The sequence below is a fragment of the Mus musculus genome, chromosome 11 (genome assembly GCF_000001635.26).
Source record: "Mus musculus strain C57BL/6J chromosome 11, GRCm38.p6 C57BL/6J".
Taxonomy (NCBI): domain Eukaryota; kingdom Metazoa; phylum Chordata; class Mammalia; order Rodentia; family Muridae; genus Mus; species Mus musculus.
The window spans coordinates 117,765,985-117,793,322 of NC_000077.6; the positions used below are offsets into that span (position 1 = coordinate 117,765,985).

General features: G+C 54.4%; 2 protein-coding genes and 1 long non-coding RNA gene across 30 annotated transcripts; 1 reads left to right on the top strand and 2 right to left on the bottom strand.

Moving 5' to 3' along the window:
• Tmc6 (transmembrane channel-like gene family 6) lies at positions 1-16,209 on the bottom strand. 18 transcript variants are annotated; one of them, XM_006533115.1, is made up of 21 exons: positions 16,175-16,209; positions 15,466-15,548; positions 13,179-13,307; positions 12,949-13,064; positions 12,721-12,816; positions 12,260-12,418; positions 10,254-10,359; positions 10,070-10,166; positions 9,605-9,862; positions 9,024-9,214; positions 8,238-8,382; positions 7,379-7,534; positions 6,963-7,114; positions 6,689-6,868; positions 4,707-4,802; positions 4,485-4,560; positions 3,409-3,542; positions 3,122-3,298; positions 2,938-3,016; positions 1,582-1,649; positions 1-349 (listed from the first exon to the last, which is right to left on the bottom strand). In XM_006533115.1, the coding sequence occupies exons 3-21, from the start codon at positions 13,232-13,234 to the stop codon at positions 259-261; spliced, it is 2,433 nt and encodes an 810-aa protein (XP_006533178.1). In that variant the 5' UTR covers positions 13,235-13,307; positions 15,466-15,548; positions 16,175-16,209; the 3' UTR covers positions 1-258. The 18 variants fall into 18 exon arrangements, 13 of the variants coding, with proteins under 13 accessions (XP_006533178.1, XP_006533175.1, XP_006533179.1 ...); XM_006533112.4 differs by lacking the exons at positions 15,466-15,548; positions 16,175-16,209 and adding exons at positions 14,255-14,385; positions 14,552-14,829; XR_003949405.1 differs by lacking the exons at positions 15,466-15,548; positions 16,175-16,209 and adding an exon at positions 14,552-14,833 and having other exon boundaries at positions 4,707-4,818.
• Positions 15,600-27,153, top strand: Tmc8 (transmembrane channel-like gene family 8). Of its 10 annotated transcripts, none has more exons than XM_006533123.4 (16): positions 15,600-16,226; positions 17,066-17,286; positions 17,411-17,559; positions 17,787-17,936; positions 18,126-18,211; positions 18,821-18,957; positions 19,136-19,283; positions 20,403-20,573; positions 20,745-20,884; positions 24,232-24,355; positions 24,699-24,796; positions 24,924-25,107; positions 25,244-25,374; positions 25,459-25,617; positions 26,105-26,183; positions 26,554-27,127. In XM_006533123.4, exons 2-16 carry the CDS (start codon positions 17,126-17,128, stop codon positions 26,806-26,808), a joined length of 2,172 nt encoding a protein of 723 aa, XP_006533186.1. In that variant the 5' UTR covers positions 15,600-16,226; positions 17,066-17,125; the 3' UTR covers positions 26,809-27,127. The 10 variants fall into 10 exon arrangements, 9 of the variants coding, with proteins under 9 accessions (XP_006533186.1, XP_006533187.1, XP_017169986.1 ...); XM_006533124.4 differs by having other exon boundaries at positions 18,129-18,211; XR_001779966.2 differs by lacking the exon at positions 15,600-16,226 and adding an exon at positions 16,270-16,424 and having other exon boundaries at positions 24,902-25,107.
• Positions 16,671-20,163, bottom strand: Gm11723. 2 transcript variants are annotated; one of them, XR_003949820.1, is made up of 3 exons: positions 20,126-20,163; positions 18,579-19,746; positions 16,671-17,489 (listed from the first exon to the last, which is right to left on the bottom strand). It is a non-coding gene; the product is annotated as a predicted gene 11723 (long non-coding RNA). The 2 variants fall into 2 exon arrangements; XR_003949819.1 differs by lacking the exon at positions 20,126-20,163 and having other exon boundaries at positions 18,579-19,504; positions 19,617-19,892.
• Positions 27,154-27,338: the final 185 nt, after the last annotated feature.

Sequence of the window (27,338 nt, forward strand, 5' to 3'; positions counted from 1 at the left end):
TCATGTAGCAAAACCCATTTAATAGGGGGTGCACACCTCTGGTTTCAGCACTTGGAAGGGAGAAGCAGGTGGATCTCTGACTTCAAGGTCAGCCAGGTCAACAGAGTGCCAGGACACCCCAGGGCTATGTAGATACACCCTACCAGGGGAAGGGGTCCCACATCCCACATTCTTGCTCTATGCCAACTAGAGTTCATGGGAAGTCACTCTACTGCCACATCCTGTGGGGATCTCAGGTCCAAGTCTCTGCTTGCAGGATCATGGTGACCGGGGGTTACAGGGTTCCTTCTGGTCCCCTCCATCCTCATGCCAGGCAGGTGGTTCAGTAGTGTCCTGGGTTCTGCCAGGCCTGCCAGAAACAGAAATCAGGATGATCCAACAACATAACAACATGAAAGCACCTCTAACCTGCATGAAGGGTGGCTCAGTGGATGCTCTGAGGCCCAGAGAATCCATGCCGGCCTCCCACACAGCAGTGAAGACAAGGCTGGCATGGGAGTGTGAAGAAAACACCAAGGAATGTGTTCCAGGAACTTGCTTTCAAGAGCTGCTGAGCCACGTGACTTTGTAGTCCAAAGCTTTGGACTATCAGCAGCCTGTGGGGAGCAGCTTGCAGTAACAGGCCCCTCAGAGAAGACATGATGTCAATACAGGGGCTCAAGGAGCACAGCGCACATAGATACCAGCTGTGAGGACAAGAGGAACCAAGACCACCACCACTCCCTCTGCCTCGCTAAGGGAACTGCCAGTCTCCAAAAGGCACAAGGGCAGGGCTATGTGTCTGACCTTGGGTTCCCTTGCAAGGTAGCCCAAGGCCCAGGATGACCGGATGTTATGCCTTCAGTTCAGGACATCAGTCTCGATGTGAGGAGCCCTCACGGCTGCAGCTGGGGACCTGCAGACATGGCCTGACGGAACAAGCCCCAGCTTGCTGGAGGGTTGGGGGACCTCAGGTGTGCAGGGTACCATGGTGTCTGTGCTCCACTGAGCAGGGAGAAATTCTTATGTTCTCAAGGTCACTATAAAACTAGTCCGTGAGAATGGAGAGGTGGCACCTGTCGCTCTTCCACAAACCCAGGATCAATTCACAGCACCTACATGGCAGCTTAACTCTGCTTCCATGGGATCTGATGCCCTCTGACCTCCATAGGCACACAAACATACATCAAGCAAAAACTACCCATACACATAAATTTTTCTTTTTCCAAGACAGGGTTTCTCTGTATAAACCACCCTACCTGCCCTGGAACTGACTTTTATAGATCAGGCTGGCCTCAAACTCACAGAGATCCAGCATAATTTTTTTTTTAATGTTTAAATTTAAAGATAAAGCTGGCCTGCCTCAGTGGGGCCTGAATGTGGCTCTTCATCCCCAAGGGTGTCTTGATTACACAAATCCCTGCATCCCAGCAGCTACCACCCAGCCTTAACAGGGACATTGAAGGCAGAGGGTGGGGCAAGTCAGGAGCTGACTCCTGGAGCCCAGAGATGCCTCACCAAGGGAGTACCACTGAAGCAGGGCTGCCGCTTTCCATGTGCCCTCCTTCCTCCCCAACCCGCTCACACAGGCTCCGCCATCACCTGCTCCTTCCCTCCTCCTCGTAAACAGAGTGAAGCTTGTTGATCAGGAAGATCTTGTCCTCTCCTTCCTAGAATGGCCAGAACACACGTGTGAGAAGCACCCGGCCCTGCACCCCAGAGCTGGCCTGTTCAAGGCATCCTGTGGAGCTCACATGGGAATCGCATCATCACAAGAACCAGACAGTCAAAGAAGGACCTGGGCGTGGTGGCCCACACCTGCTCCCAGCACAGGAGGCAAGCGTGGCCCCGTCTCCATAGAAAACTCTAGGCTAGCTAAGGCTACGTGGTAAGGCTATGTCTCAAAAATGAAAAAGGTAAAAGTGGGCATGTGTATGGATCTAAGCCTAGTAATCAAGGTGAAAATGGAAGCTTAACTGTGAAGGCCTAGGGACCAGCCCAATCCAATTCCCAACTGGCCCTTCCTCTGCCCTAGACAAGCCTGTCCCCCTTCTCTTACAGCCCCTCTAGAGAAAGTCTCCCCTGATGCCCAGGCTGGTCTCATTATATAACTGGCTGACCCTGAACCAGCCCTCAATTGCTGGGATTATAGATACACACCACATCTTGCTTATACTGTCTCCTTAAGAAAAATGGTTTTTAGTCCTGACCGCTTTTGACAGCCTGTGTATATACACAGCCCCAGAGATACCCAGCACTCCCCACTCCTAAACCAATCAGCAGGTTCCGTGCCCACTCCGTCCCAAGGCCTGGCTGCTTCATGCTTGCTCTCTGCCTAATCTCAGTCACACACAAGTGTTCCACACTAATCCCAGTACTCAAGGAACTGAGACAAGTAGATCACTGAGATTAAGGTCAGCCTGAGCTACAAAGACCCTATCTCAGAAACAAAACCCAAGACGTCTATCAGATGGATCACTAGAACCCACAAAGAAGTGGGAGAACCAACTCCACACACAGACACTAAATTAAAACATTGAAAATAAAAAACTTTAAATTTAAAGAAAAAAAAAAAGCAGGCTGGAGAGATGGCTCAGCAATTAAGAGGGCTGTCTGCTCTTCCAGAGGTCCTGAGTTCAATCCCCAGCAACTACACGGTGGCTCACAACCATCTGAAATGGGATCTGATGCCCTCTTCTGGTGTGTCTGAAGACAGCTACAGTGTATTTACATATAATAAATAAATCTTTGGGCTGGAGCAAGGAGGAGGGAAAAAAAAAGGGCCTGGCACACAGGAGGCCCTGGGTGTGATAGCCAGCAATACAGAGGAAGATCTGGATGAGAAACCTGACATGACTGCCTGGGCTACAGAGTCAAGCTCCTCCCCCAAACTAGAGCAAACACAGGTGTGCCGAGGGGAACCCCACAAGCTAGGCGCACAGGCAGGCTGGCACTCACATTCCGGATCTGCTCCTTGAGCAGGCAGATGACCTTCCGTTGTCCTTTCACCACCTGGATGTTGAAGTAGATGACAGCCCTGAGGAGATGGGGGGCTCAGGCTGGAGGCTGGTGACAGGGCCAGGACAACACAGGACACTAGCACAGGCTAGCCTCTCACCGCCACCCCCACCTTAGAACTCACAGCAGCAGGGCTGAAGCCAGGAAGAGGAAGAAAGTGTTCTCCACCAGGAAGTGGTGCAGCCAGGGCAGCCAGGAGGCTCCGGAGCCTGCATGCTCCAGGCGACGCACCCAGACCGTGCCTGCTTCATACATGGTGTTCAGAGTCCGGAAAGGGCCACAAGTGCTCGAGGGCCTCACCCTGGAGAAGTGGGAGACCAGGCCCTGAGTCCCACTCTCAGCTAGTACAAAACATTTCCTGTGTCCATTCTCCCCCCCCCCCCCCAAGCCAAAGAACAGGCTTCCACTCACTGCCAGACAGCATAGCAGAGGAAAACAGCAGCGCCCAGGAACGACGGGAAGCAGAGCAAGGTGAGGAAGACAGTGCTCATGTGCGAGGCCAGCCAGGGTCGGCGTGGTGCCTGGCAGTTGGCCATCAGGCTGGCCTGGGGACAAAGGCTAGGATTTACATTCTGCCAAAGCCACCACGTCCTGCCCGCCAAACTCCATCCCCCCACGCTGGTCCTATAAGAGTATGATTATTACTGCTTACCCACCTCTGGGCATCCCTGTGAGCATTTCTAGATTCACTTAACTGAGGAGGGGGGAAGACCCACCCTGAATGCTGGGAGTACCACCCCACCAGCTGGGGTCCTTGACTACGTACAAAATGAGAAAGCAAGCTTAGGAGCAGCATCCATCTCTGCTTCCCGACGGAGGATGCCGCGTGACCAGCTGCCTCTCGCTCCCACTGCTGTGCCTTCCTCAGCGGGAACTGTAAACCCTCTGAATGAGCTAAAATAAACCCTTTCCCTCTTAAACTCCATTTGTCAGGTACTTGGTCACAGCAACAATAAAGACAGTACAAAGACACAGCCAAAAAGCTGGCCTGCAGCCAGGCCCCAAGCCAGAACTCAGGACAGTAGAGAGAGAGAGAGACCCTGCCCCCTTCACCCTAGGCAATAAGAGGCAGCAAGCCTGGGCAAAGGGGCTAGCCTTCACCACCACATGCACTGGCTGACCAGCACCACTCTGGATCTCAGCTGCCCACAAGGCAGCAGCCCAGTAAGACTACCACGTGAAGGGGGCAGCTGAGGAGGAACAGAATGGGGCCCAGAGTCTCTCCCAAGAGTCATGGGAACCAACAGATGTCTCCAGCAGATGCCCCAGGCAGGAATGTTGGGGAGGGGCAGCCCAGTGCCACAAGCCCACTCTGCTACCAAGTTAGCATCTTTTTCAGGGGGAAAGGGGGAGGGGGTCTTATTATGTAGCCCCAACTACCCTAGAACTTGTGTAGATCAGGCTGGCCTTGAACTCAGCAAATCCCTGCCTCGGCTACCTGGCCGCTGGAATTAGAAGTGCCGGCCATCACACCCAGCCCGGGTTACCTTCTTGATGTGGAAAAGGAAGAGCAGCCGGAGAATCTGTACTGCAGGCAGGAGCGGTGAGAACAGGACGCCCAGCCTGGAGAGGGCGGCAGGCAGGGCTGGTGAGCATCTTCCCACCCACCCTCTACCCTCTGCCCACCCAGAACCAAAGGCAGGCTGCCATGGCGCAGGGAAGAAAGGCACTGGCTGACAGCCAGTGGGAAGCAGGCGGGAGACCCTCACCAGGTCAGTGTCTGTCCATAAATCAGGTCCAGCACATTCCTGGCAATGTCAAACTCAGGCTTCTGCCCCCTCTTGAGCTTCTTCTCTGAGATGAGCCTGGACAGAGGAGCCCCTGAGAGATGAGCAGGGAGACTCTCATCCCCAGAGCACCAGGCAGAGCCACCTAGCACCCAGCAAATGTCAGGAGAGATTGTGGCCACTCAGGGCCTGGGGGCAGTCACTGCAGAAGCCCCGTCTGATCCTCTCCCCAAAGCAAGACACCAATCTCAGCACACTGCATTGTGTATGTACTGTGGGGCTAGAGAGATGGCTCAGCGATTGAGAGCACTGCTGCCCTTTCAGAGGACCTGGGTTCAATTCCAAGCACCCTCATGGTGGCTCACAACTGTCTACAACTTCAAGATCTGACACTCTCACAGACATACATACAGGCAAAATGATATAAATTGATTTTTTGGTTGTTTTTGGTTTGTTGTTTTGGTTTGGTTTTTGTTTTATTTTTTTTCAAGATAGGGTTTCTCTGTGTAGTTCTGGCTGTCCTGGAACTCACTCTGTAGACCAGGCTGGCCTTGAACTCAGAAATCCGCCTGCCTCTGCCTCCCAAGTGCTGGGATTAAAGGCATGCACCACCACTGCCCGATTAATTGTTTTTTGGGTTTTTTTTGTTTGTTTCTTGTTTTGAGTTGTACTGCTCTAAAACCAAACAAAGGGGGCGTTGGGGGTAGAGAGACCACTCAGTGGTTAAGAACACCTGCTATTCTTCCAAAGGACTCGAATTCAGTTCCCAGCACCCACATAAGGTAGCTCAGAACTGCCTGTAACAGCAGCTGTGGCTGGGGAGAGACATCTGACTCCCTCTCACAGCCTCTACCACCACCAACACCTACACACAGATACACACACACATGCACACACGACAAGAATACGAATGAGAAAATAACTACAAATGGAATGGGCAAGGCGGTGCACGTCTGAAACACCAGCACTCAGGAAGCTGAGGCAGGAAGATTCCACGAATAAGGCAAGACAGGACTACATAGTGAGCTCCAAGGCAGCCAAGACAAAGACAAAGCAGCATTCAGGAGGCCAAGGCCAGCCTATACTACAAGGTGAGACCGTGTGTCGAGAAAGCAAGAGGTGACAGGGCATGGTGGCGCATGCCTTTAATCTCAGCACTCAGGCAAAGGCAGGCAGATCTCTGAGTTCCAGGCCAGCTGGGACCTTGTCTCAAAACAAGGACTTCTAGGTCAGGTGGCATAGGCTTAGGCCTGTAATCCCCTCAGAAGGAGGAAGTAGGCAGTCTGGAGTAAGGCTGGGTGACTTCTCAGGATTCACCTCAAATGGGCAGAAAAGGCTTGGTAAGATGGATGTGCAGATAAATGTACCCAACGTAATGACCTGAGTTAAATCCTCAGGATCCATGTGTTAGGAAAGAACTGACCTACACACACACACACACACACACACACACACACACACACACACACACACACACACACATACACACACACCACAATTAAAAAAAAGTCTAAGAAAAGATTGAAGCCAGGTGTGGTGGCACACACCTTCAACCCCAACACTCAGGAGGCAGAAGCAGATGGATCTCTATGAGTTTAAGGCCAGCCTGGTGTACAGAGTGAATTCAGGACAGCCAGGACTACACAGGAAAAACCCTGTCTCAGAAAACCAAAAAGAAAAGCGTTGAAGAACAATGTCTTACTTTTCAACTCTCCTTAACTCCATGTCCTCTCAAAGGAAACACAGGAGTCAATGATTGCTCAGAAAGCTGGAAGCCGCGCCCCACCCCCGGGACATGATGACTTCTCTCTCTTCCGCTGTCTATAAGCAATACTGAAACCCCATTTTCCTTTCCACCTGAAACTACCCCACATCCTGCCTCCCACCATCCTCCTTGTCTAAGAACCTTTCACAGGCTGGTACCCAGAGCCCAGAGGACAGGGTGGGAAGGCCTCCATCCTCACCTCCACACCAACTCTCCAAAAAGGGAGTCCAAGAGCATGAAGATGAAATCCACGACCATGAAGCGGTACAGCTCCTGGCCCACAAAGTCCTCCCAGCACTGACCCTGCAGGGTGGCCACCCTGCGGCCCAGCCAGTGATAGCAAAGCACACCCAGGACGGCCATCTTCAGGATGAGGTTCCTGTGCAGGTGGAGGGTTTGGAGGCTAAGGGGGAGGCCGGACAACAGACACTCCGAGGAGCCCTACCCAGCAGCCCACGCTCCCAGCCACACACCTGCAGATGGCCATGTATACCTCCAACACAGGGGAGTCATGTCGCTCCAGAGTGGCTAGACCACGGAACAGGTAGGAGGCACCCAGGTTAAGGACACTGACCACCAGGGGCAAGGCCAACGCCTCCACCCCCTGGCCACCAGAAGCAGGTCTCTATGAGAAGAGAGAGGATTCCTTTAGAAAAGATGCACTACCCACAGGGACATGCCACCCTGTGGGGAGCAGGCACTACTGGAAGGGTCTGGCTGGAAAATGGGGGCAACTTCCTCTCCCAAGACACACAGCTTGCTCCAGGCCTGGGTTCCGGCCACACAGGAAGCAAGGGAGAGCATTAGAACCGTGGGGGGAGGCGGGGGTGGCCCAGGCCTGATGGGGTTATGGAATCTCAGCCACTGGGCATTCTATCCCTTGCCTTACCTGAATCATTACCTCTGAGAAGGTGAGGACAGCCACCGTGCAGCCCATTGTGGAGCCCAGACACAGCAGCCACCCCAGACCTAGAACGACGACCTGCCTCAGCTGCCCGCACACACTCCGAGGGCGCTTTCGAAGGTGCCATTCAGCCAACAGCTCCTGAAGATGGTAGTGTGTCTCTGTCACTGGACAGCCTGACACACAAGCAGGCTGCCCCAGCCCCTCCCTTCCCTAAAGAGGCTCAGGCCATACATCTAGGACACAGGGAGTCCAGGATGGCCACCAGCTTAAGGCCTGTCCCTCCTCATCCCTTCACCACAGTCTTAACTCTAGGAAGCCCAGTGCCTGGCCTGTGTCCCTTGTCCCCTTCAATGGACATGGGCAGCCCCTAGCCGACCAGAGCCCCTGGGGGGGGGGTGGACACCTGTCCACAAGAAAAACTCTCATGAAACCCCAGAGTGGCCCCTGTGACCTTGAACAGAGGATCTGATCACTGTGCCTCCATTTCCCCAGCAGTCCTTAGCCCCTGACCACTGTAGTCACTAGTACTATAAAGGAAGCTGTTCACAGCTGATAGGTTGAGGGTAGGAAGGCAAAGTTCCCCAGAAAAGGGAAGCAGTTCCAGTAACTCCAGCACCTTCATGTCACTGACACTCAGGGATAATGCCACGGAGGCCCCAGCTGAAGTAAGGTACAGGAACATCAGACCTCCTGGTCACTGTTAGGGAAAGACCACCACAGCCCAGAACCTCAAGGCCAGCTCACAGTCATACACCACTTCCACACAGATCTGGCTACTTGCTCCTGAGAGGATAAGGTCTGCAGAAACTAGGCAGCATGCATGGGACTGGTAGCTGCTTACCTTCAGCTGAGTGCAGATGCTGTCCTGTTGGACACGGGAAGCCCTCTTCTGTGTCACCTTGTAGTCCCAGGAGCAGAAGACCGTAAGGGCATGGATACCCTTGGTACTGCCAACCCGGTAGCTCTCCCCAAAGGAGTGGGACATGCTAGAGAGCAGCAGAGACAAGCAGTGAACAATGGGAGGATGGGTAGACAGACAGGTGATGAGTAGACGGATGGATGGATGGATGGATGGATGGATGGATGGATGGATGGATAGATGGATGGATGGTTGGGTAGGTGGGTGGGTGGATGGATGGATGAATGGGTGGGTGTGTGGGTGGGTGGATGGGTGGGTGGATGGATGGGTAGATGGACAGATAGATGGGTAAGTGAATGGATGATAGATAGATGGCTATGTGGATAGATGGGAAATATGGTTTGGCAGGAAAGTAGGTGGGCAGATGGGTGGATGCACAAATGGATCGAGGGACTGACAGAAGAAAGCACAAGTAGGGGATACAGGAATGGTTAGATGGGCAAGTGGGTAGACAGGTAGACAGGCAGGTAGATGGACAGATGGACGGATGGGTGGATGGGTGTGAATGGAAAAATCAATAGCTGTATGCACAGAAGACGTAATCAGGATAGAGAGATGGGTGGGTAAGTGGATGTCTCAATAGGAACATGGGTAGGCAGACATGGGAGAACGGATAAGGGGATGAGTGGAAAAGAGCTGGATAGACAATGTAGGAGCCACAGGTGAGAGGAAGGTGCTCAGAGTGAGGGCTCCGTGGTTAAGGTATACCTGTATACCAGAATGATGCAGGTAAGGAAGAAGGTGGCCCCCATTGTGAAGAGGTAGGCCAGCGGCATGTTATAGGGCAGGCTGCCCAGCCTGGGACTGCACTGGCCACCTTCCCGAGGGGCGTCACATGACGGGCTCAGCGTGCTGTTACTGTAGTAGCCGTAGTACATAACTGTGTGTGTGAACCGGCCCTGTCAGGAGGCCAAGCACAGTCAGACATCCTCTCTCCCTTCCCCTAGCCCAGGGGTTCTCGACCTTTGTAATGCTGCGACCCTTTAATACAGCTCCTCATGTTGTGGAGACCCCCAACCATAAGATTATTTTATTGTAACTTCAAAACTGTAATTTTGCTACCATTATGAATTGTAATGTAAATACCTGATACACAGGATACTGTATTCAGACCCCAAATGGGTTGTTGGGACCCACAAGTTGAGAACCACTGCCCTAGCCCATTCTTGGGCCTCCAGAAGAAGGGAAAGCTACCCATAGAGATATCTAGGAACAGGCAAGAGCCCACCAGGAGAGTCAGGACAAGCCTGGCACCAGTTCTTGGCCAAGGCAGGAGCTGAAGGCCTCACCCCGCCTGTGAGGAGTTCCAGACCAGAAAACGTAGGCACGGGGCCTGCTGGGTCAGGTGGAAAGGCAGCCTGAACACCCACGAGGAAGGCCAGCAAAGGCAGCAACATCAGCGCGTTGAAGGCCAACAGGGTCTTGAGGAAGAGGAAGTAGGAGAGGACGCTGGAGCCAAACTGGCCACCGATCTGCTTCAGAGCATAGCGCCACGGCCTGGCAGCATACAGGCCTGAGAGCAGTGCCAGCCCCAGGCTATGAAGAGCCTGGAGGAACAGACGGAGGACAGCCCTGAGGGCTGGGATACCAGGACAGGTCTCACTTGTTCGCGAGCACACACATACACACACACACACACACACACACACACACACACACACACACACACACGCATGCACAGCCCCAGGTGTCCTCAACCCCAGCCACCCACATCCACAGCAGGGTGACCTCACAGCTCAGGGCTCACACCATACCAGCATGCAGGTGTATCTGAGCCGGCTACAGCAGGAGAAGGCCCCGCTTCGACCCTGCAGGTGCCGCCGCTTTCCCTTTGGGCTCCAACTTTTCTCTCTGGGGACAGAGACAATGCCTAGACCATAAATGCCTAAACCACAGAGGGAGGCTCAGGCAGGCCAGCAGAGGCCATGGGGCACTCACCGAAGACAGCGCTTCTCACCCAGACTCAAGGGCATGTTCCGCACCATGTGGTCCCTCTGGGCCGCCGACAGACCTTGAAGCTCCTTTACTAGCAGGCTCCGCTTCTCTGCCCAGAGGAAAAAGATCCCTCAGTGCCCAGCATCCTTCCTGCTGCATATTGACCAGGGCCCTGGACAGCTTGCAGCCCAACACAAGCCCCTGAGACCACCCAGATGGCTGCCCTCTGACGCAGGCAACAGTCCAGACCATCCTCTCCCTCAATCGTCTACCTCTCAGGAGCCCATTCTCCTGTCTCCACCACAACCCGACAGACATCCTTGATCCAGGCCTAGGGAGCCCAGTGTTTCCCAGCAGTGAATGATCTCCTCCTGGTGGAGTGGAGGGGGTGGGCTGCCACCCACCCACACCCTGCTTCTCAGGTACCCTGAGTCTCAACATAAAGACTTTCAGGGGCCAGTGGTATTCTCCCCCAGTGGTATTCTCAGGGACCCCAAGAAGTCCCAAGCCTGTCAGGATAGATGTACAAAGCGGCAAGGGAATGGGCAGGGGTCAGAATTGCCTCCTCATGGCTACTGTGATGTTATTAGTGACAACTTGACAGACTTTAGAGTCACCGGAAGATGGGTCCCTGGGCATGCCCGTGAGGGGTTATGGTGATGATTTTAATCAGTGTGGGAAGACCCGCCATAACGCTGGACAGGGAATTGTTTGTTTGTTTGTTTGTTTGTTTGTTTGTTTTTTGAGACAGGGTTTTTCTGTGAGGCCTGGCTGTCCTGGAACTCAGTTTGTAGACCAGGCTGGCCTCGAACTCAGAGATCCGCCTGCCTCTGCCTCCCAAGTGCTGGGATTAAAGGCATGCGCCACCATGCCCGGCTTGAACAGGGGATCCTGCATGATATAAAGTGGAGGTGAGCTGCGCCCCAGTGTTCCTTCATTCACGACAACTGGACTCATGCTCAGCTGCTCAAAGCCCCTGTCACCCTGACAACCTGACACACTGGGCTGTAGTCTGAACGTGAGCCAGAGTAAAACCCTGTGTCTCGTATGCTGCTTTGGGCAGAGTACTATACCACAGCAACAGGAAGAAGAGTTTACCACACTTCCGGCCCCACAATATAATGAGATGCAGCCCTCATCTTTATATCCAGCCCATGGAGGGAATTTTGTAACTCCAACTTTATAGATAAGTCATCTACCCCTCACAGGCATGGCCAGGGACCCATCTTCTGGCAAAAGGACCAGAGTTCAGAGCCAACCTGAGCAGGCCTGGACCCTGTCTTCAGTCACCAAGAGCCTGAAGACATAGACCAACAGTAGAGTGTTTGCCTAATGCTCACAGTTCACACCCACAGAAAGGGAAGACGAGGGGAGGAAAGGAGAAAGAAGCCAGGGAGAGCAGGCCCTCTGGAAGGTGGGACATGGCCTCGGCCAGGCGACAAAGTAAATAGAGCCCACGACACTGCAAGCCACTCAGCTCCCATTGTCAGTAGCCGCGCGCGGGCTTGCCTCTGTCCCCCAAGCCTCTCCACGTTGGCTCTGAACGAAACCAGGTTTGTTCCAGCCTGTGGGCCTTGGCACCTGCCTCCTCCACTCCAGTTAACTCCTCCAGGAAGCCTCCCAGGAGCCCCGGGCTGGGCTGCTCCCAGCTCGCCCTCCTGGAGTCCTCTCCAGTTGCGCTTGTGTCTGAGCTTCAGGCTCCTGCTCACCCGTTTATTCAGCTCCTATTTGTCTCACCCAGCAAGAAGTAAGCTAAGAGCTATTACTGGAGCTACTGACCACCACTGCCTGCTGGAAGGCTCCCCTGCACTCAGTGATAGATTTGGTGGTAATGGTGAGTGGGGTTTAAATACCAGCCCTGGAAAAGACCTCGGCCGCTAGTCTGGTATGCAAAAAGCAGCCCTTGGGGCCACTAGTCTGGTATGCCCTTGGCAGCAGTAGAAAGAGACTTGCTGACCCTGTTGTGTTCTAGCTCCTGCCCAGCCAGCTGGCTGGGTTACTCAACTCACCATCCTCCTCCAAGATTGTGGAGTCCAGCTCCAGGTCATACAGGCGAAGGCTGGGCCGGGCAGAGGGCACCACATTGCCCAGCAAGGGCCGGCTGCTCCTGCGCCGAAGCCTCACTGTGCGGTTGTAGTATTGGGAGATGATGGCCCCACGGCTGCGACCTTGGAAATCCGGTGGCAGGGTATTAGAGAGGAGGAAGGGGACTAGCCTCATGCCCTTCTGAAAAGTTCTCAGCACCAGGACTGAGGGAAAACCCTTTACCAGAAACCCAAGAGCCTATCCTATCTTCCCTCCCTCCCCCAGCTGTAGCAAGTGGTCATGTTTAGAGTCCAATAATGACCCAGGACTATGCTGAGCTTCAGGCTCCAGCAACAGGAAAGCTGGGAGCCCAGAAGAACTGACTCTGGGTTCACAGACCCCAGCTGGGGTGAAGGCCAGCACAAGGACAAAGGACCCGGCTCACCAATGGTACGGCTGGGCATGCTGGCCAGGATGCGGAGAGTGGCCGAGCTAAGGGCAGGAGCACCTTCAAGTCCTGGGAGGGTCTGGTCACCTCTGCCTAGGGATGAAAAGACGCTGTGGTTCAGCTGTTCTACCTAGCCCACCCCACCCAATCCACTCTTGTAACAAACGACAGCAGATATTCCCAGGTCCTCCACCACACCTGGTCAGAGGGCAGGCCTGGGCTTACCTAGACCCAAGGGCAGTAGCTCCAGCCCCTCCTCCGCCACCCGAAGGCTTTGCTCTTGAATGAGCTGGTGGAAGGAGTCATGGACTTCACTTTCTTCATAGGGGCTGGGCTCCAGGCTACGAGGGAGGAGTGAGTGTGGGAATCCAAACTCAGGCCCGCCCACTTGCAGAATGATTTGCACCAAGGGGTAACACAAATACATTGCAGGCCACCGGCACCAGGGCACTTACCCTTCGTCTCCCGTGGTCTCCGGGACATCGAGGGCTAAAGCCAGTGACTGAGCCATGGCTGTGCTATACCCTGCAGACCTAGGGGAGCTCAGAGACTGGACGCAGCCTGTGGAACCCCATACAGCCCATCTGTTGAGACAAAACCAGCTTTCAATGCTTGGGGGCCATACTTTAGGCACAGACACACATTACAGGAATCCCCACCCTGTACCCCATCCACAGCTAAATTCACAGTTAAAACAAGTGGGCCCAAACATTCCCACCATGACCGGCTGTGGGGGAGTGACGAAAACAGGAAGGAAGGGTGAGGCCGCGGCTCCTCCATTGGTTTCCTAGATGTTGCTAGTACTGGGGGAAAAAGGAGAGGCCTGTAAACACTACCCGTTTCTGGTCTGTTCCCAGGCGAGGGCCCTAGAGCTTCATCATTTTTAGAGCAGCGGCTGAAAGGCTCCGAGGACTTCCCTGTGCCCGCCCTATGACCCCAATGTGCTTTCACCAGCAGGAAGTGCGACCAGGCAGCCGCAAAGTCCTGCCCCCAGCACCGGAGGCAGCGTCCACACACTGGACTCCTCGCGTCCTCCGGAGGCTGACTCCCTACATTCCCAACTCAGCTGAAGGCTGGAGAGAGAAGCTGAGCTGACACAAGCACCCTTTGTCCAGCTCTGTCACCGGGCACAGTTACAACCAGATCGTTGTTAGGGGCTTATTGTTCTCCTGGCCCAGGGCCCTGAGGGAAAGCGCGACGGAAAGAGCAGTCAATCACTTGACTCCTGCAAGATCGCCCTCCAGAAGGCAAGCCCCCGCCCCGCCATGTCCGCCGGTCCTCCCTGCCTTCGCCTAGGGAAGTTTTCTGGAGCTCCCCCGACGGCCAAGAGCCCCACGCAACCCGGACTGGCACCCGGCACGCCCCCGCCTGCGCTGCAGTGGAGCACTGCAGGGAGAGGCCAGGCTGGAGCCGGCGGGAGGTGGCACCGCCCGGGTGGAAAGCAGCCAGGAGAGGTGGTGCCCTTTTAGTTCCAGGGTCCTTTCCCTGGCCACAGTACTTCTCAGGCTCAAGGCCCCGGGCGGGCCCACACCTCTTCTCCTCAGTAGTCTGGGTGCTCCGGAGGCTACGGGCCGGGGCTCCGGATCTGCCTGGGTTCCTGATCTTCAGGTCCTCCTGGGACCAGCCAGGTGTGCGCTGTTCCGGGGCGCACCATCCTGCACCCTGAGCCAGATGGGGAGAGGCCGGGAGCGGCAGTTTCCAGAAACCCGCACCCAAGCTGTCAACTACCTGGCGATAGCAACCGCCCCTACACCGCAGTTGCGCCCCAGCACCAGGGTCCCAGCGCCCCTCTGGGTAGAGGAGCCCCATTCTCCCCAGATTGGCTCACCTGTGCGCGCACCCGCCGCGGGGAACCGAGGTCTCAGCCCCACCAGCAGGAGAATCAGCACACAGTAATTAAGGGTACATAGTTTTGATGGTTTCCAGACTGGCAGCTGGAGGTAGCCTCACCGCCCGCCCACGTGGCACCGGGCCCCAAAGGTCACGTGACTCGTTCCTGCCTACCGGTAGGACCCGCCCATCCAAAACAGTGCCCTGTGCAAGCCAGCCTCAGACTCCACCCCAGCACTCCACCCTCAAGTCTGAGTAAAGTAGGCGTGTCCCACCCACTATTTGGATGTATACAACCCCTAGGTGGAGTCACTAATATTCCTCTTGAGTTTCTAAAGAGGGACGGCATTTCCACGTCCCGGGGTCACTTACCAGTCCCTAGCCTTCCCACGCGGGATTGAGTAATCGCCTCCTCCCAGCCTGGTTAACTGTTCTTTATCAGAGGCTGAGCAAACGAGTTACTGCCCGCTCCGCCCTGGGCGTGGTGTCTGTTTCTAAAGCTAGGGTTAAACTGCTTCCTGCTGTGCCAAGACAGTCAAAGACCTTTCTATTTCACAGATGAGGAAATTGAACCCGAGAAAGTGTCACCAGCCTCCAGGTGTCACCAGCTGGAGCAAGGAACCTGGCCACCAAGATGCTCCATAGAACCGCTTCCCCCAAGTTACAGACAGGGTGACCGGTGACCGTGAGAAGTAGAAGGGAAAAACAAGTCCCCTCCTACACACGAAGGTTAACAGACCCCAGGAAACGTGTGGGATACCGGAAGGAGATGAAGCCTGAGGGGGGAGGGCGACGCTTCTTCGCAGCTGTCTCTCCGTGCCTGGGTGGGTTTACCAAGCGGCGCCTTGGCACCGGAAGTCTTGGTCTGCAGACCCAGCCCTCCTCAGCCCCTAGTTGACTCCTTGCTCTTACTCTGAATTTTGCACGACTTTGGCCCAATTTGAAAGCCATTTCCTGGGGCGCCTTCCTGTGTGAACTTGTTGGGAGTACAGAGCCTGTGGGCAGGGACACAGGCGGAGACTCAGAATCCAGAGCTGAGACAACAAGGTTTTAAAAGAGGTGAACAGGGAGGAAAGGCTAGGGCTCCCAGAACTGGGAACTGGCCAAGATGACTCCTAAAGGTCTAGTCAGTGGATGACGAGTGACGTGCTTGAAGAAGCTGCTTCCTCAGCTCTTAGGTTGGGCTTGGTGCCAGAGCCTGGCCAGGGCATAGCAACAGGGAGGGCAGTGCCTGCCCTTAAGGCGGTCAGTTCAAAAATAACCTGCCAGCCAGTCATAGTGACACAGGCCTTTCTTTAATCCCAGCCTTGGGCAAGTGTCTCTGTGAGTTCAAGGCCAGCCTGCTCTACATGATGAATTCCAAGACAATCAGAGTTACACAGTGAGACCCTGTCTTGAAATAGAACAAAAAGCAAAGAACAAAGCGCCAGGGATCCGGAGAGGCAGCAGCTCCAGTGCTGAGACCATCCACCCATCACTAGCCTGCTCTCTGGGGCGACTGCGGACCGCAGATAAGGGTCCCCGCACCAGGACACGCCTAAGGGCTGGCGGCCAGGAAGGGGGCTTGCAGGAGTGGGAGCACAGAAAAGCAGGTCGGCCTGGTGCCACCCGCGCCTCTCACCTGTGCCCGTGACCCTCCAGGTCGGGAAGTGCACGCAGAGGCAGAGGAAACTGTGAGGAAGGAAGGCGGGAGTGGGTGGAGGGGAGGAGACGCGGTGGGCCCCCACCCCCGGGGTTCCTGTCACGTGACCCCCACCCCACTCCCTCACCACCCTGCCTGGTGTGTCAAGAGCTGGTCTTAGGAGGGGGCTCTTCGGGGAGCTTGGTCCCTTGCCTCTTTGTGAGCTGCTTGCCTTGTGACAATAAGGACGGTGAGAGGGGGAAGAAGGCCAGGGCTATTGCTTCCTTCCGGATGGTTTGGGGGGGGGGGTGTCTTTTCTTTTCTCATGATTGGGGATGTAGCCACGCCTTCTATTCTGGGTCCCTTGAGAAGACCAGAGCAGACCCAGCCTGGACAAAACACACAGAATGGGGCGGGCAGTGACGGTGCTCGCCTTTAATCCCAGCACTTGGGAGTCAGAGACAAGCAGATTTCTGAGTTCAAGGCCAGCCTGGTCTACAGAGTGAATTCTAGGACAGCCAGGGCTACACAGAGAAACCCTGTCTCAAAAAAACAAAACAAACACACACAGAGAGAACGGAGCCCTAGTACATCCAGAGCTGGGGTGTTGCAGGAAGCTAAATTCTAGGAGCTGTCGGGGGTTCGGGACAGGAGTGACCTCCCAAAAGCCAATCAGCACATGGGAAAAGATTGTGTTTTTCTAAAGCGTAAGGTAAGGTTTAGGACAGACAGCCTTTGCCCGCGGCTTCTCTCTCCTCATATCCTGGAGGCCTTTCACCGTGCTTGGCAGTTGAAGACTAAGGCCTTGGTCAGTGGGTCTGTTTGAGAGGTGGAGTGGGGCAGCCCCGGCTTCGACCACAGCAGGCTTCTTTTCACTGTGGACACTGGCAGGGCCAAGGTGGAGCTCCTGCGAGCAAGGATCTTGCCTGTCTGTCCCGCGCGCCCACTGGGATGTTTCGCCAGTGGTCGGTGCAGTCAGGACCAGCCCCACGAAGGCCTGAATCCCAGGCGGCCTCGGAGGAGCTGTGGGAGCAAGAAGTGGAGCGGCTATGCGCCTCCCGGACGCCTGTGCGGATGCTGCCTTACGCCATGGCAGACAAGCGCTTCATCCGGTGGGTGCCGCTCGGCTACTCTGGACGAGCTGCGCAGGGGTGGGGTGGGGGTGGGGGGCCTCCGGAGGATGCATCTGTCAGATGGATTACTCAAGGGCGCCCCCCTGTCACCACGGTCCTGCAGGGAACTGCGGGAGCCCGAGGGAGTGAAGACCACCTTCTGGCAGCGGTGGCATCGCCCGAGGCGGGTGGCGCGACAACACCTGAGGGAGGCAGAGCAACGGCTGGCCCGCGGCTTCGGTCTCTGGGAGGGAGCTCTCTACGAGATTGGGGGTAGGATCCCATGCCGACCCATATTTCCCACCTTCCTCATCAGCCCCTCCATCCTTGTACACCCCTCGGATTCCTCCTGTGCACACCTAGCTGGGTTACATACAGATCTCTGGAGGGCTGTGGGGGCGCGCGGAGCCCTAATTTTGCCCTGGGCTGGTCCATATTGCCACACATCACACAGCCCTGGGATTCTCAACGTGGCTGACTCTCCCTGTTTTCTCTCGTAGGCCTCTTCGGAACCGGGATCCAGTCCTACTTCACTTTCCTTCGCTTCCTGCTGCTGCTCAACCTGCTGACCATGCTGCTGACTGCCTGCTTTGTGCTGCTGCCCCTGGTCTGGCTCCGCCCCCCTGAGCTAGGCCCTGCCCTGAAACTGAGTGAGTGCTGGCCCTGCCTGGGCAAGCTGCATGGGCTAGCTTTGGACTCTCCTCCATAGGACCTTCTGCCCGGATGCCACCCAGCACAAACTCAGACATCCTCGGTATAGGGTCGAGACAGTGGAGTTGGGAGATAGAGTGTCACATATTTGGGGGACCCTGTCCTGATGCCATTCTCTTCCCACTTAGCAGGACTCCAGTGCTCCAGCAGCCCCCTGCCTCAGAGTGACATTCCAAGGTTTCACAACCCACTTTGGAATATTTTAACGGGCAGAGTAAGTGGGGTATCTTCTGGCAATGTTCTGGGACATCTGGGAGACTCCAGCCTGAAAGGACCCCTGCTCCCTCAAGAGAGATTTTTGGCTTTTAAGGGAGACTTTTCCCTAAGCCAGCCAGGCCAGATATAGGGACATGTCCCCATGACCCACAGAATCCAGCTTGGAGCAAGAGACAAATGGAGGAAGATGTCCAGGCCTGTTAGATAAGCACCTCCCACCAGGTGTGGTGACACACGACTTTAATCCCAGGATTTAGGAAGCAGAGGCAGGCAGGTCTCTGGGTTTAAGTTCAGCCTCATCTAGAGAGAGTTCTAGAACAGCCAAGGCTTCCTAGAGAAACCCTGTCTGGGGGCTGGGGGAGTACCTCCCAATTCCTGGAGGCCGCTGAGCCAGTAGCCTGAGTCCTGGGTCCAAATCCCTGCAGCCTTGGGCAAGTCACCTGGCTTCTTTGAGTGTGTGTAAAACAGGGATGCTCTTAGGCCAGGCAGCAGGAGGATTTCAAGTTCAAGGCTTGCCTGGGATAGGAAAGGAGATCTTGTCCTTCCAGGGCAAGCACTTCAGGGCCCTGCACTCAGCTTCATTCAGATGCCCTCACTGTCTCTCCAGGCCTTCAACAACACCTATCTCTTCTACGGTGCCTACCGAGCGGGGCCAGAGAGCAGCTCTGAATACAGCATCCGCCTGGCCTACCTCCTTAGCCCGATGGTCTGCCTGCTCCTCTGTTTCTGTGGGATACTGCAGAGGTGAGGGACGACCCCACATCCTCCAGGCCTCCATCCTTGGCCATCCTTCCCGGGCCACAGAGATCCTCAGTTGGCAGATAGATCACTGTGCAGTGAGACTCATCCTGGTTCCGCCTCCTGTATGGCGAGGGTGGAGGGACCCCCCCACCACCACAGAAATCCTTCCCCCTTCCACCAGGATGGCAGAAGGCCTACCCCAGCAGACACTCTTGGGTCAGCGCTACAGGACACCCCTCAGCGCCAAAGTGTTCTCATCCTGGGACTTCTGCATCCGGGTGTGGGAAGCCGCCACCATCAAGAAGCACGAAATCAGCAATGAACTGAAGGTGTGTGTGGCCAAGCGCACGAGTGTGGCTGGCGATGAAAGTGAGGGTGAGGGGCTGCGTGGGCGTGCACGCGTGTGCCCCGTGTGAGAACATGCAAATGTTCTAAGAATGTGTGAGCCAGACCTAGTGGCACATGTCTTTAATCATACCACTTGGGAAGCAGAGGCAGGAGGATGGCTGTGATTTCCAATTCAGCCAGGGGCTACACAGTGAGATCCTGCCTTAAAAAATAATAATAATAATGTGAGTGTGTCTAGGTATGATGTACATATCTGATCCCAGCACTGGGATCCAGGGCTGAGGCAGGAAGATCTTCCTGAGTTTGCTACTAACCTGGGCTACAATTGTGGAAGTGCCAGGCCAGCCAAGATTATGAGACAAGGCCCTGTCTCAGCGAGAGGTTGGCAAGATAGTTCTTCAGGTAAAGGGCCTTGCTCTGAGACTGCCGACTTAAAGTTCATCTCTGGATCCCACATGGGAGAAAGAACCAGCTCTTACAAGCTGTACTCTGATCTCCATGTGTGCACCATGACACTCACACACGCATGTGCACACACACACACACACATGCATGTACACACACACACATGCATGTACACACACAGTGTAAAAATAAAATTAAAAACCCAACCACAGGGGCTGGAGAGATGGCTCAGCAGTTAAGAGTACTGACTATGCCGGGCATGGAGGCTGGCACATGCCTTTAATCCCAGCAGGCAGAAGCAGGCAGATTTCTGAGTTCGGGGCCAGCCTGGTTTACAGAGTGAGTTCCAGGACAGCCAGGACTACACAGAGAAACCCTGTCTTGAAAAACAAACAAACAAACAAAAAAGAGTACTGACTGTTCTTCCAGAGGTCCTGAGTTCAATTTCCAGCATCCACATGGTGGCTCACAACCATCTGTGATGGGATCTGTGGAAGAGTATATCACATACATAAAATAAATAAATCTTTAAAATAAAAAAACAAACCGAACAACAAAAGGGGCGGACACACACCCATGTGTGTGTGGCTGGTGAGAGAGTGTATGATCAGGGGTGGCTAGTGATTGGATGAGGGTAAGTGTGGATGTGTGGATGTGGAGTGCTTCAGGGCCCCTCTCTGCTGCTGTCACGTCAGATGGAGCTGGAAGAGGGCCGCCGCGTGGAGCTGGCTCAACAACAGACCAGGGCCCAGAAGGCCTGCCGCCTGCTCACCTACCTTCGCACCAACATCCTCATTGTGCTCCTAGTGGTCGGAGCCATCAGCGCCATCTTCTGGGCCACCAAGTACTCACAGGACAACAAGGAGGTACAGGAGACTTGTAATCCTTTCTTTACCATTTGTTTGCTTTTCTGGTGTGAACGGTGGGAGGAGGTGAGTGCCCCCGCTTGGCAGATGAGAAAATGGAGGCTCAGGTCAAGGCCCTGCTTGGGAGAGCTGCATCTTCGGAACCCTGACCTTCCCTCCTACTCCCCACAGGAGTCCCTTTTTCTGGTGCTCCAGTACTTGCCTCCTGGAGTCATCTCCCTGGTCAACTTCCTGGGCCCCCAATTGTTCACAGTCCTGATCCAGCTGGAGAACTACCCTCCCGGCACTGAAGTCAACCTCACCCTGATCTGGTGAGCATACGGTGTGTGTGTGTGTGTGTGTGTGGCATTGTGGTTCCCGGGCCCTGAACTGGGACTCTCTATTCTTCACTACAGCCAAGGGATGGTGAGCAGTGCTTTTAGAACATTCAACCTTAGGGACCCAAATCTGAGGCTTCCCTGAAGAGAGCCATCAGCCTGCACCAAGCGGAGGGAGGGCCGTTCGGAGGGTTGGGATGCTCTTTGGCTTTGGGGAGTCAAACCAGCTGTGAACACTCACAAAAATCCCGCAGTTTGCTGGGGGGTTATGGAGGGTGTTGCTGTGGTGGCACACACCTTTAATCCCAGCACTTGAGAGGCAGAGGCACACAGACCTCTGTGAGTTCCAGGCCAGCCTGGTCTATAGAGTGAGTTCCAGGACAGCCAGGGCTATACAGAGGAACCCTGTCTCAAAAAAGAAAATGAAAAAAAAAATTAAAAATTCATCAGTTTGAGACACAACTCCTGCAAAGCGTGAGGGCTAAGCACCTGACCTTCAGCCTGGAAATGCTGGACCAGTTTCCTGCCTGTGTACCTCACCAGCTTCAGAAGTTTCTCCTCTCACCTCTCAGGGTCTTGCCTTCTCTCCTCCTCTGCATCCCTCATGGTCAATTCTGATTTGCTTTGAAACACACACAAGAAACAACTCGTGCCAGGCATGGTGGCGTAACTCTAGCACTTGAGATGCAGAGGCAGGGAGTCACAAGTTCAAAGCTAGCCTGGGCTACACAGCAAGATGCTGTCAAAACCATCAAAGTTAACATCTATCAAGAGGGCTTGGAGGGTATAAGCCCACGCCATGCAAGCTTGACAGCCTGAGCTTGGATCCCTGGAACACATGTACAAAGCCAGATGTGGTTAAAAAGCCAGATGTGGTAGCACACATCTGTAACCCCAGCACTCCTGTGTTGAGAAGGGAAACAGACAGGGACTCACCTGGGAGCACCCAGGCCAGCAACCCTGGAGCACACAGAACATCCTTAGAAAAGTGAGCTCTTGGGCCAGGTGGTGGTGGCACACGCCTTTAATCCCAGCACTTGGGAGGCAGAAGCAGGCAGATTTCTGAGTTTGAGGCCCGCCTGGTCTATAAAGTGAGTTCTAGGACAGCCAGGGCTATACAGAGAAACCCTGTCTTGGGAAAAGAAAAAAAAAAAAAAAGAAAGAAAGAAAAGAAAAGAAAAGTGAGCTCTTGCATCGACAGTTTGTTTGCTGTTTGTTTTTGAGACAGAGTCTCACTCCATAGGCTGGCCTTGAACTCACAGAGACCTGCCTGCCTCTGCCTCCCAGTGCTGGGAATGAAGATGTGTACCACTTGTCCCAGGCTTGCCTTTGTTTTTTGTTTTGGTTTTGTTTTAAGATTTATTTTGTTTATATGATTACACTGTAGCTGTCTTCTGACACACCAGAAGAGGTCATCAGATCCCATTACAGCCACCATCATATGGTTGCTGGGAATTGAACTCAGGACCTTTGGAAGAGCAGTCAGTGCCTTTAACTGAGCTGTCTCTCCTGCTTCCCTAAATGACAGTTCAAACAGCTGTAAGCCATCAAGTACTTGCTGGGATTTGAACCAGGATACTTTGAAACAGCAGTCGGTGCTCTTAACTGCTGAGCCACCTCTCCTGCACGCTGGTTTGGGTTTTTTTGTTTGTCTTTTAAGGTGCTCCAAAGGGCAGCCATCCCTGCCTCTCAGCCCCTGCTGAACTGGAGACCAAGCCTCGGTTACCAGCCCTTCTAGTCACACAAACACTGTACTGTCTAGGTTACAGGTATGCCACAGATTCAGGCCATCAGACTATGACACATTCAGAAACTACGTGTGGCATGTGTTTCTTTTCTTTTTCTTTTTTTTTTTTTTTTTTTTTTTTTTTTTGGTTTTTCGAGACAGGGTTTCTCTGTATAACCCTGGCTGTCCTGGAACTCACTTTAAAGACCAGGCTGGCTTCGAACTCAGAAATCCACCTGCCTCTGCCTCCCAAGTGCTGGGATTAAAGGCGTGCGCCACCACGCACGGCTAATGACGTGTGTTTCTGAAGCACACAGTGCTGAGCAGTGAACCTGGGAGTTAACTACTGGGGCTGGGCTGTAGCTCAGCCATACAGTGTGTCTTTAGCATGAAAGAAGACTGAGCTCAGATGCTAGCAGCCATGTAACTGGTATGGTGGTGTGTGCTTGTAACAATCCACTCCCACAGCAGTGTTGGGGGCAGGGAGACGGGTGTATCCCAAGAGTTCCTTGTTCTGTGTAACTTTAAATGCTGAGATTTGGGCTTAGTGAGAAACCCTGTCTCAAAATAAAAGTGGACAGTTGAAATGTGGCTTAGCAGTTATAAGCAGGCATAGCTCCTTCCAGAGGACCCAAATTACATTCCCAGCATCCACATCAGGCCGCTCCTCCAGGGAGGTTCGAGCCCTCTGGCCTTCACTGACAACCACATTTACAGGCACATACCCACACAGACATGTAATTCATAATTTTAAATATAAAAATAGCATTCAGGAGTCAAAGACAGGCAGGCAGAGTTTGAGGCCAACTTGGTTCACAGAAGGAATCCTGGGCCAGCCTGAGCTACATAGTGAGACATTGTCCCAAATAAATAACCAAAAATAATTTTTAAAAATGTAAGTAGAGCTGGGCGTAGTGGCTCACACCTTTAATCCCAGCACTCGGGAGGTAGAGGCAGGTGGATTTCTGAGTTTGAAGCCAGCCTGGTCTATAAAGTGAGTTCCAGGACAGCCAGGGCTATACAGAGAAACCCTGTACAAAACAAGCAAACAAACAAAAATGTAAATAGAGAGCAATAGAGACCTAAAGTCAACCTCTAGTCTCATATGTATGTCCAGGTGAGTGTACCCAACACACGTGCTTATGCCCCATACATGCATGCCCCCCCCACACACACACACACGGAAGGTGACCAGTGTAAGTTTGAGGTTAGCTTGGCTTACATAGTAAGTTCCTGGCCAGCCAGGGCTACATAGTAAATAAAAAGGGAGGAAGAAGGTGTTGTCTGAACTGAGGCTCTGAGGACTCAGGAAGGTGCGGAGTTTCTCTTGTGCGACGCGTTGGAATAAATCGTAAAGCTGGCAGCAAGGAGTATAGCTGGGTGGTGCAGTATTTCCCAAACTGGTTTAGAAACAGGACCCATTCCCTGAGACTCTGTAGAGTCAGGTTTGAGGAACGTGTTTTGAGAAACACTGGCGGGAGATAAAGCAAGCTGGACAGAGACTGAACTTTGAAATAGGGGCAGTGCCCAGGACTCAGGATCTCGGGCAACAGCCTGAATAGATCGGGCCCGGACCCTCTGATGCATCCCCGCATGACGCACGCCTCGTCCGTAGGTGCGTGGTGCTGAAGCTGGCCAGCTTGGGCATGTTCTCCTTCTCCCTGGGTCAGACGGTGCTGTGCATAGGCAGAAACAAGACCAGCTGCGAGTCCTACGGCTACAACGCTTGCGACTACCAGGTGGCCTACAGCCCCATCCTTCCCCACAAAGCCCCACCTCAGACTCCTTGGTGCTCCCTGGATCTCACTGAGTAGCTGGACACGGAGCTGCTATACCACAGCATGCACCAAGGGGGCGCCCTTCACCCTGCTATAGTTCTCCTGGCGTGGGAGTCCTCGGCTCTAGTCTATCCCCAGGTCGTGTCTGGCTGCAAACGGCCCACCCTAGCCGCTAACCCACTCCCACCGACACCCCCACCCCACCCTATCCCCCCACCCCCGGCAAGCAATGGGTGAGGGGAGAGAATCTGGAGGAGCTTGAGGATAGTGATGGGTTCCACCCCTTTCCCCCTCTGCACCGCAGTGCTGGGAGAACTCGGTGGGCGAAGAATTATATAAGTTAATCATCTTCAACTTCCTGCTCACCGTGGCCTTCGCCTTCCTGGTCAGCCTGCCTCGAAGGTGAGCTATATGGGCACGCCCCAGGGAACGGCTGGAAGCCACAGCCAAGCCAATAGGGATGACCCGTGTGGGTGTGGCTCGCATACTTGCCTGGACTGTACCCAGGTCACCCCCACCCCCACCCCAGGCTGTTAGTGGAGCGCTTCTCGGGCTGGTTCTGGACTTGGCTAGACCGGGAGGAGTTCCTGGTGCCTAAGAATGTGCTGGACATCGTGGCTGCACAGACTGTCACCTGGATGGGCCTCTTCTACTGCCCCCTGCTGCCACTACTCAACAGTGTCTTCCTCTTTCTCACCTTCTACATCAAGAAGGTGAGGGGGTTGGTTCAGGCGGTCCCCTGGGCACCCTGAGGCTGCATCCTGTTTCTGCGCCTCCCTTCTCTGGGCCTCATACTCACTCCGTGGTCTACAAACCCCCCTGGTCAATGCTGTTTTCGCTCACCTCCAGTACACCCTCCTGAGGAACTCCAGGGCGTCCCCGCGGCGTTTCCGAGCCTCCAGCTCCACCTTCTTCTTCCACCTGGTGCTGCTCCTAGGCCTGCTTTTGGCTGCAGTACCTCTGGCCTACGTGATCAGCAGGTGACGAAAGGCTGGTGGCTGGGAGGCTGGCCCAGTAACTCCTACCCCAGATTCTGACAAGCCTGTCTGCTCCCATCTCTCCAGCACCCACTCCTCCTGGGACTGTGGCCTCTTCACAAACTATTCGGCCCCCTGGCAGGTGGTACCCGAGCTGGTAGCCCTCCAGCTCCCACTTCCTAGCCAGCGTGCCCTCCGTTACCTCAGCTCCCACGCCTTCAGCTTCCCACTCCTCATTCTGCTCAGGTGACTATACAGCAGGACAGAGGGAGAAACTCCAAGGGTTTGGCTCCTTCCCCAGGGGTCGTGAACGCTTGAGCATCTCTAGACAGCGTTCTGGAGTGTAGGAGCCAGAGAAATGGGGGCTCAAAGATAGGTACCAACACAGCCCCGGGTGAACCAACTTGCCTTGCTGGGGAACTCGGAGTGTGGGGCTGTGGGAAGAAGTGGGAGGTGAAATATGGTGTCTTCCGATAAAGCACAGAGACCTGAGGTGAGACAGTTGAGTTAGTGTGATACTGCACACTTGTAAGTAATCCTAACACTCAGGAGGCTGAGGCAGGAGGATTGCTGTGAATTTGAAGCCACCCTACCTACAGAGTGAGCTCCAGGCCAGCCTGGGCTACATGACAAGGCCCTGTCTCAAAGACGGAGACTCGGGGAGGGGCAAGGAAGTCAGGCCGGATGACTGTGATCTGAGAGTTGACTGACCTGGAGTCCTATCTGCCTTAAGCATCGTCCTGACGGTTTGCATCTCCCAGTCCCGGGCGAATGCCAGAGCCATCCAGGGGCTGAGGAAGCAACTGGTGTGGGTGAGTGTGCATCGGCCTGACCCTTGAGGAATGTGTAGCTAGCTACTCTGAAGGACGGAGCTGACAGGGTGGATTTCTTTCTTCCTTGTGGTGGGTGTACCTCCAGGTTAGGAAGGGACCCATGGCTCCTGTGACAGGCAGCCTACTTTAGTGGACACTTGGCCTTAGGTTATGGGCGTGGTCTGGGTAGGAGTAGGAAGGAGGTGTTGGAGGTGGGGCCATGATGCTTCCTGGTCATAGGTTAGGGGCGGGGCCTCTAGTGGCCTCCTGCTGCATTGAGAACAGATCCTGGCAGAGGCGTGGCCTCAGGTTGCGTTGTGGGCGTGGGTTTTGGCTACAACTTCTAACATCTGGTCTCTTTCCCCTGCAGCAGGTCCAGGAAAAGTGGCACCTGGTGGACGACCTGTCGCGGCTGCTGCCAGAACTGAGCCCAGAGCCCGGGTCCCCTCACTCTCGAGCTTCGCGTCCACGATCCTTCTGTCCTGGATTTCCATGCCCAGGCTCGCCCGGTCCCAGGACACCCAGGCTGGCACCCTCCAACAGGCTGAGCTCCTCGAGCCTCGGAGCCCCCAGTGCCTCGGTTCCTGCCTCCAGATTTCACTTCCCCAGCCGCACAGAGCTGTAGCACCGACCCCACGTCCCTTGGCTCTGCCGCAGCTTCCTCCAGTGCCTCCTGCACTCTCAGCCCTTCCACCACCTCCTTAGGCCCACAATCTCTGCCCCCCCCCCGCCGCCCCCGCCCAAACCACTGCATACAGATGGCTCCTGGTCCTCTAGCAAGGTTCTCCAAAGCAAGCCACACCCTCAGGAAGAACATGAGAATTTCTACCTCTATTTTATTTTATCTCATTCCTTCAATTTTTTTATTGAGTGTTCTATAGTGTACATAACAGTATGAATATAAACTCATGGATGCAATTTATAAATATATATATATATGTATATATTTGGAAATACTTGAATTTCTTGGACAAGAGTTGCTCTCAGAAACCTTTGTATATTTCTCTCCATGAGGCTGCAAGAGCTGGTCTGAACCTGCATTTCTGTGCCCCTACAAAGGTGAAGCCATGCTCTGCAAGGAGCATGGCTGGGGCTTGAACCAAATATATGGGCTCCAAAGCCACACTTAACTAGGGTGGGGCTCAAAAGCCACTC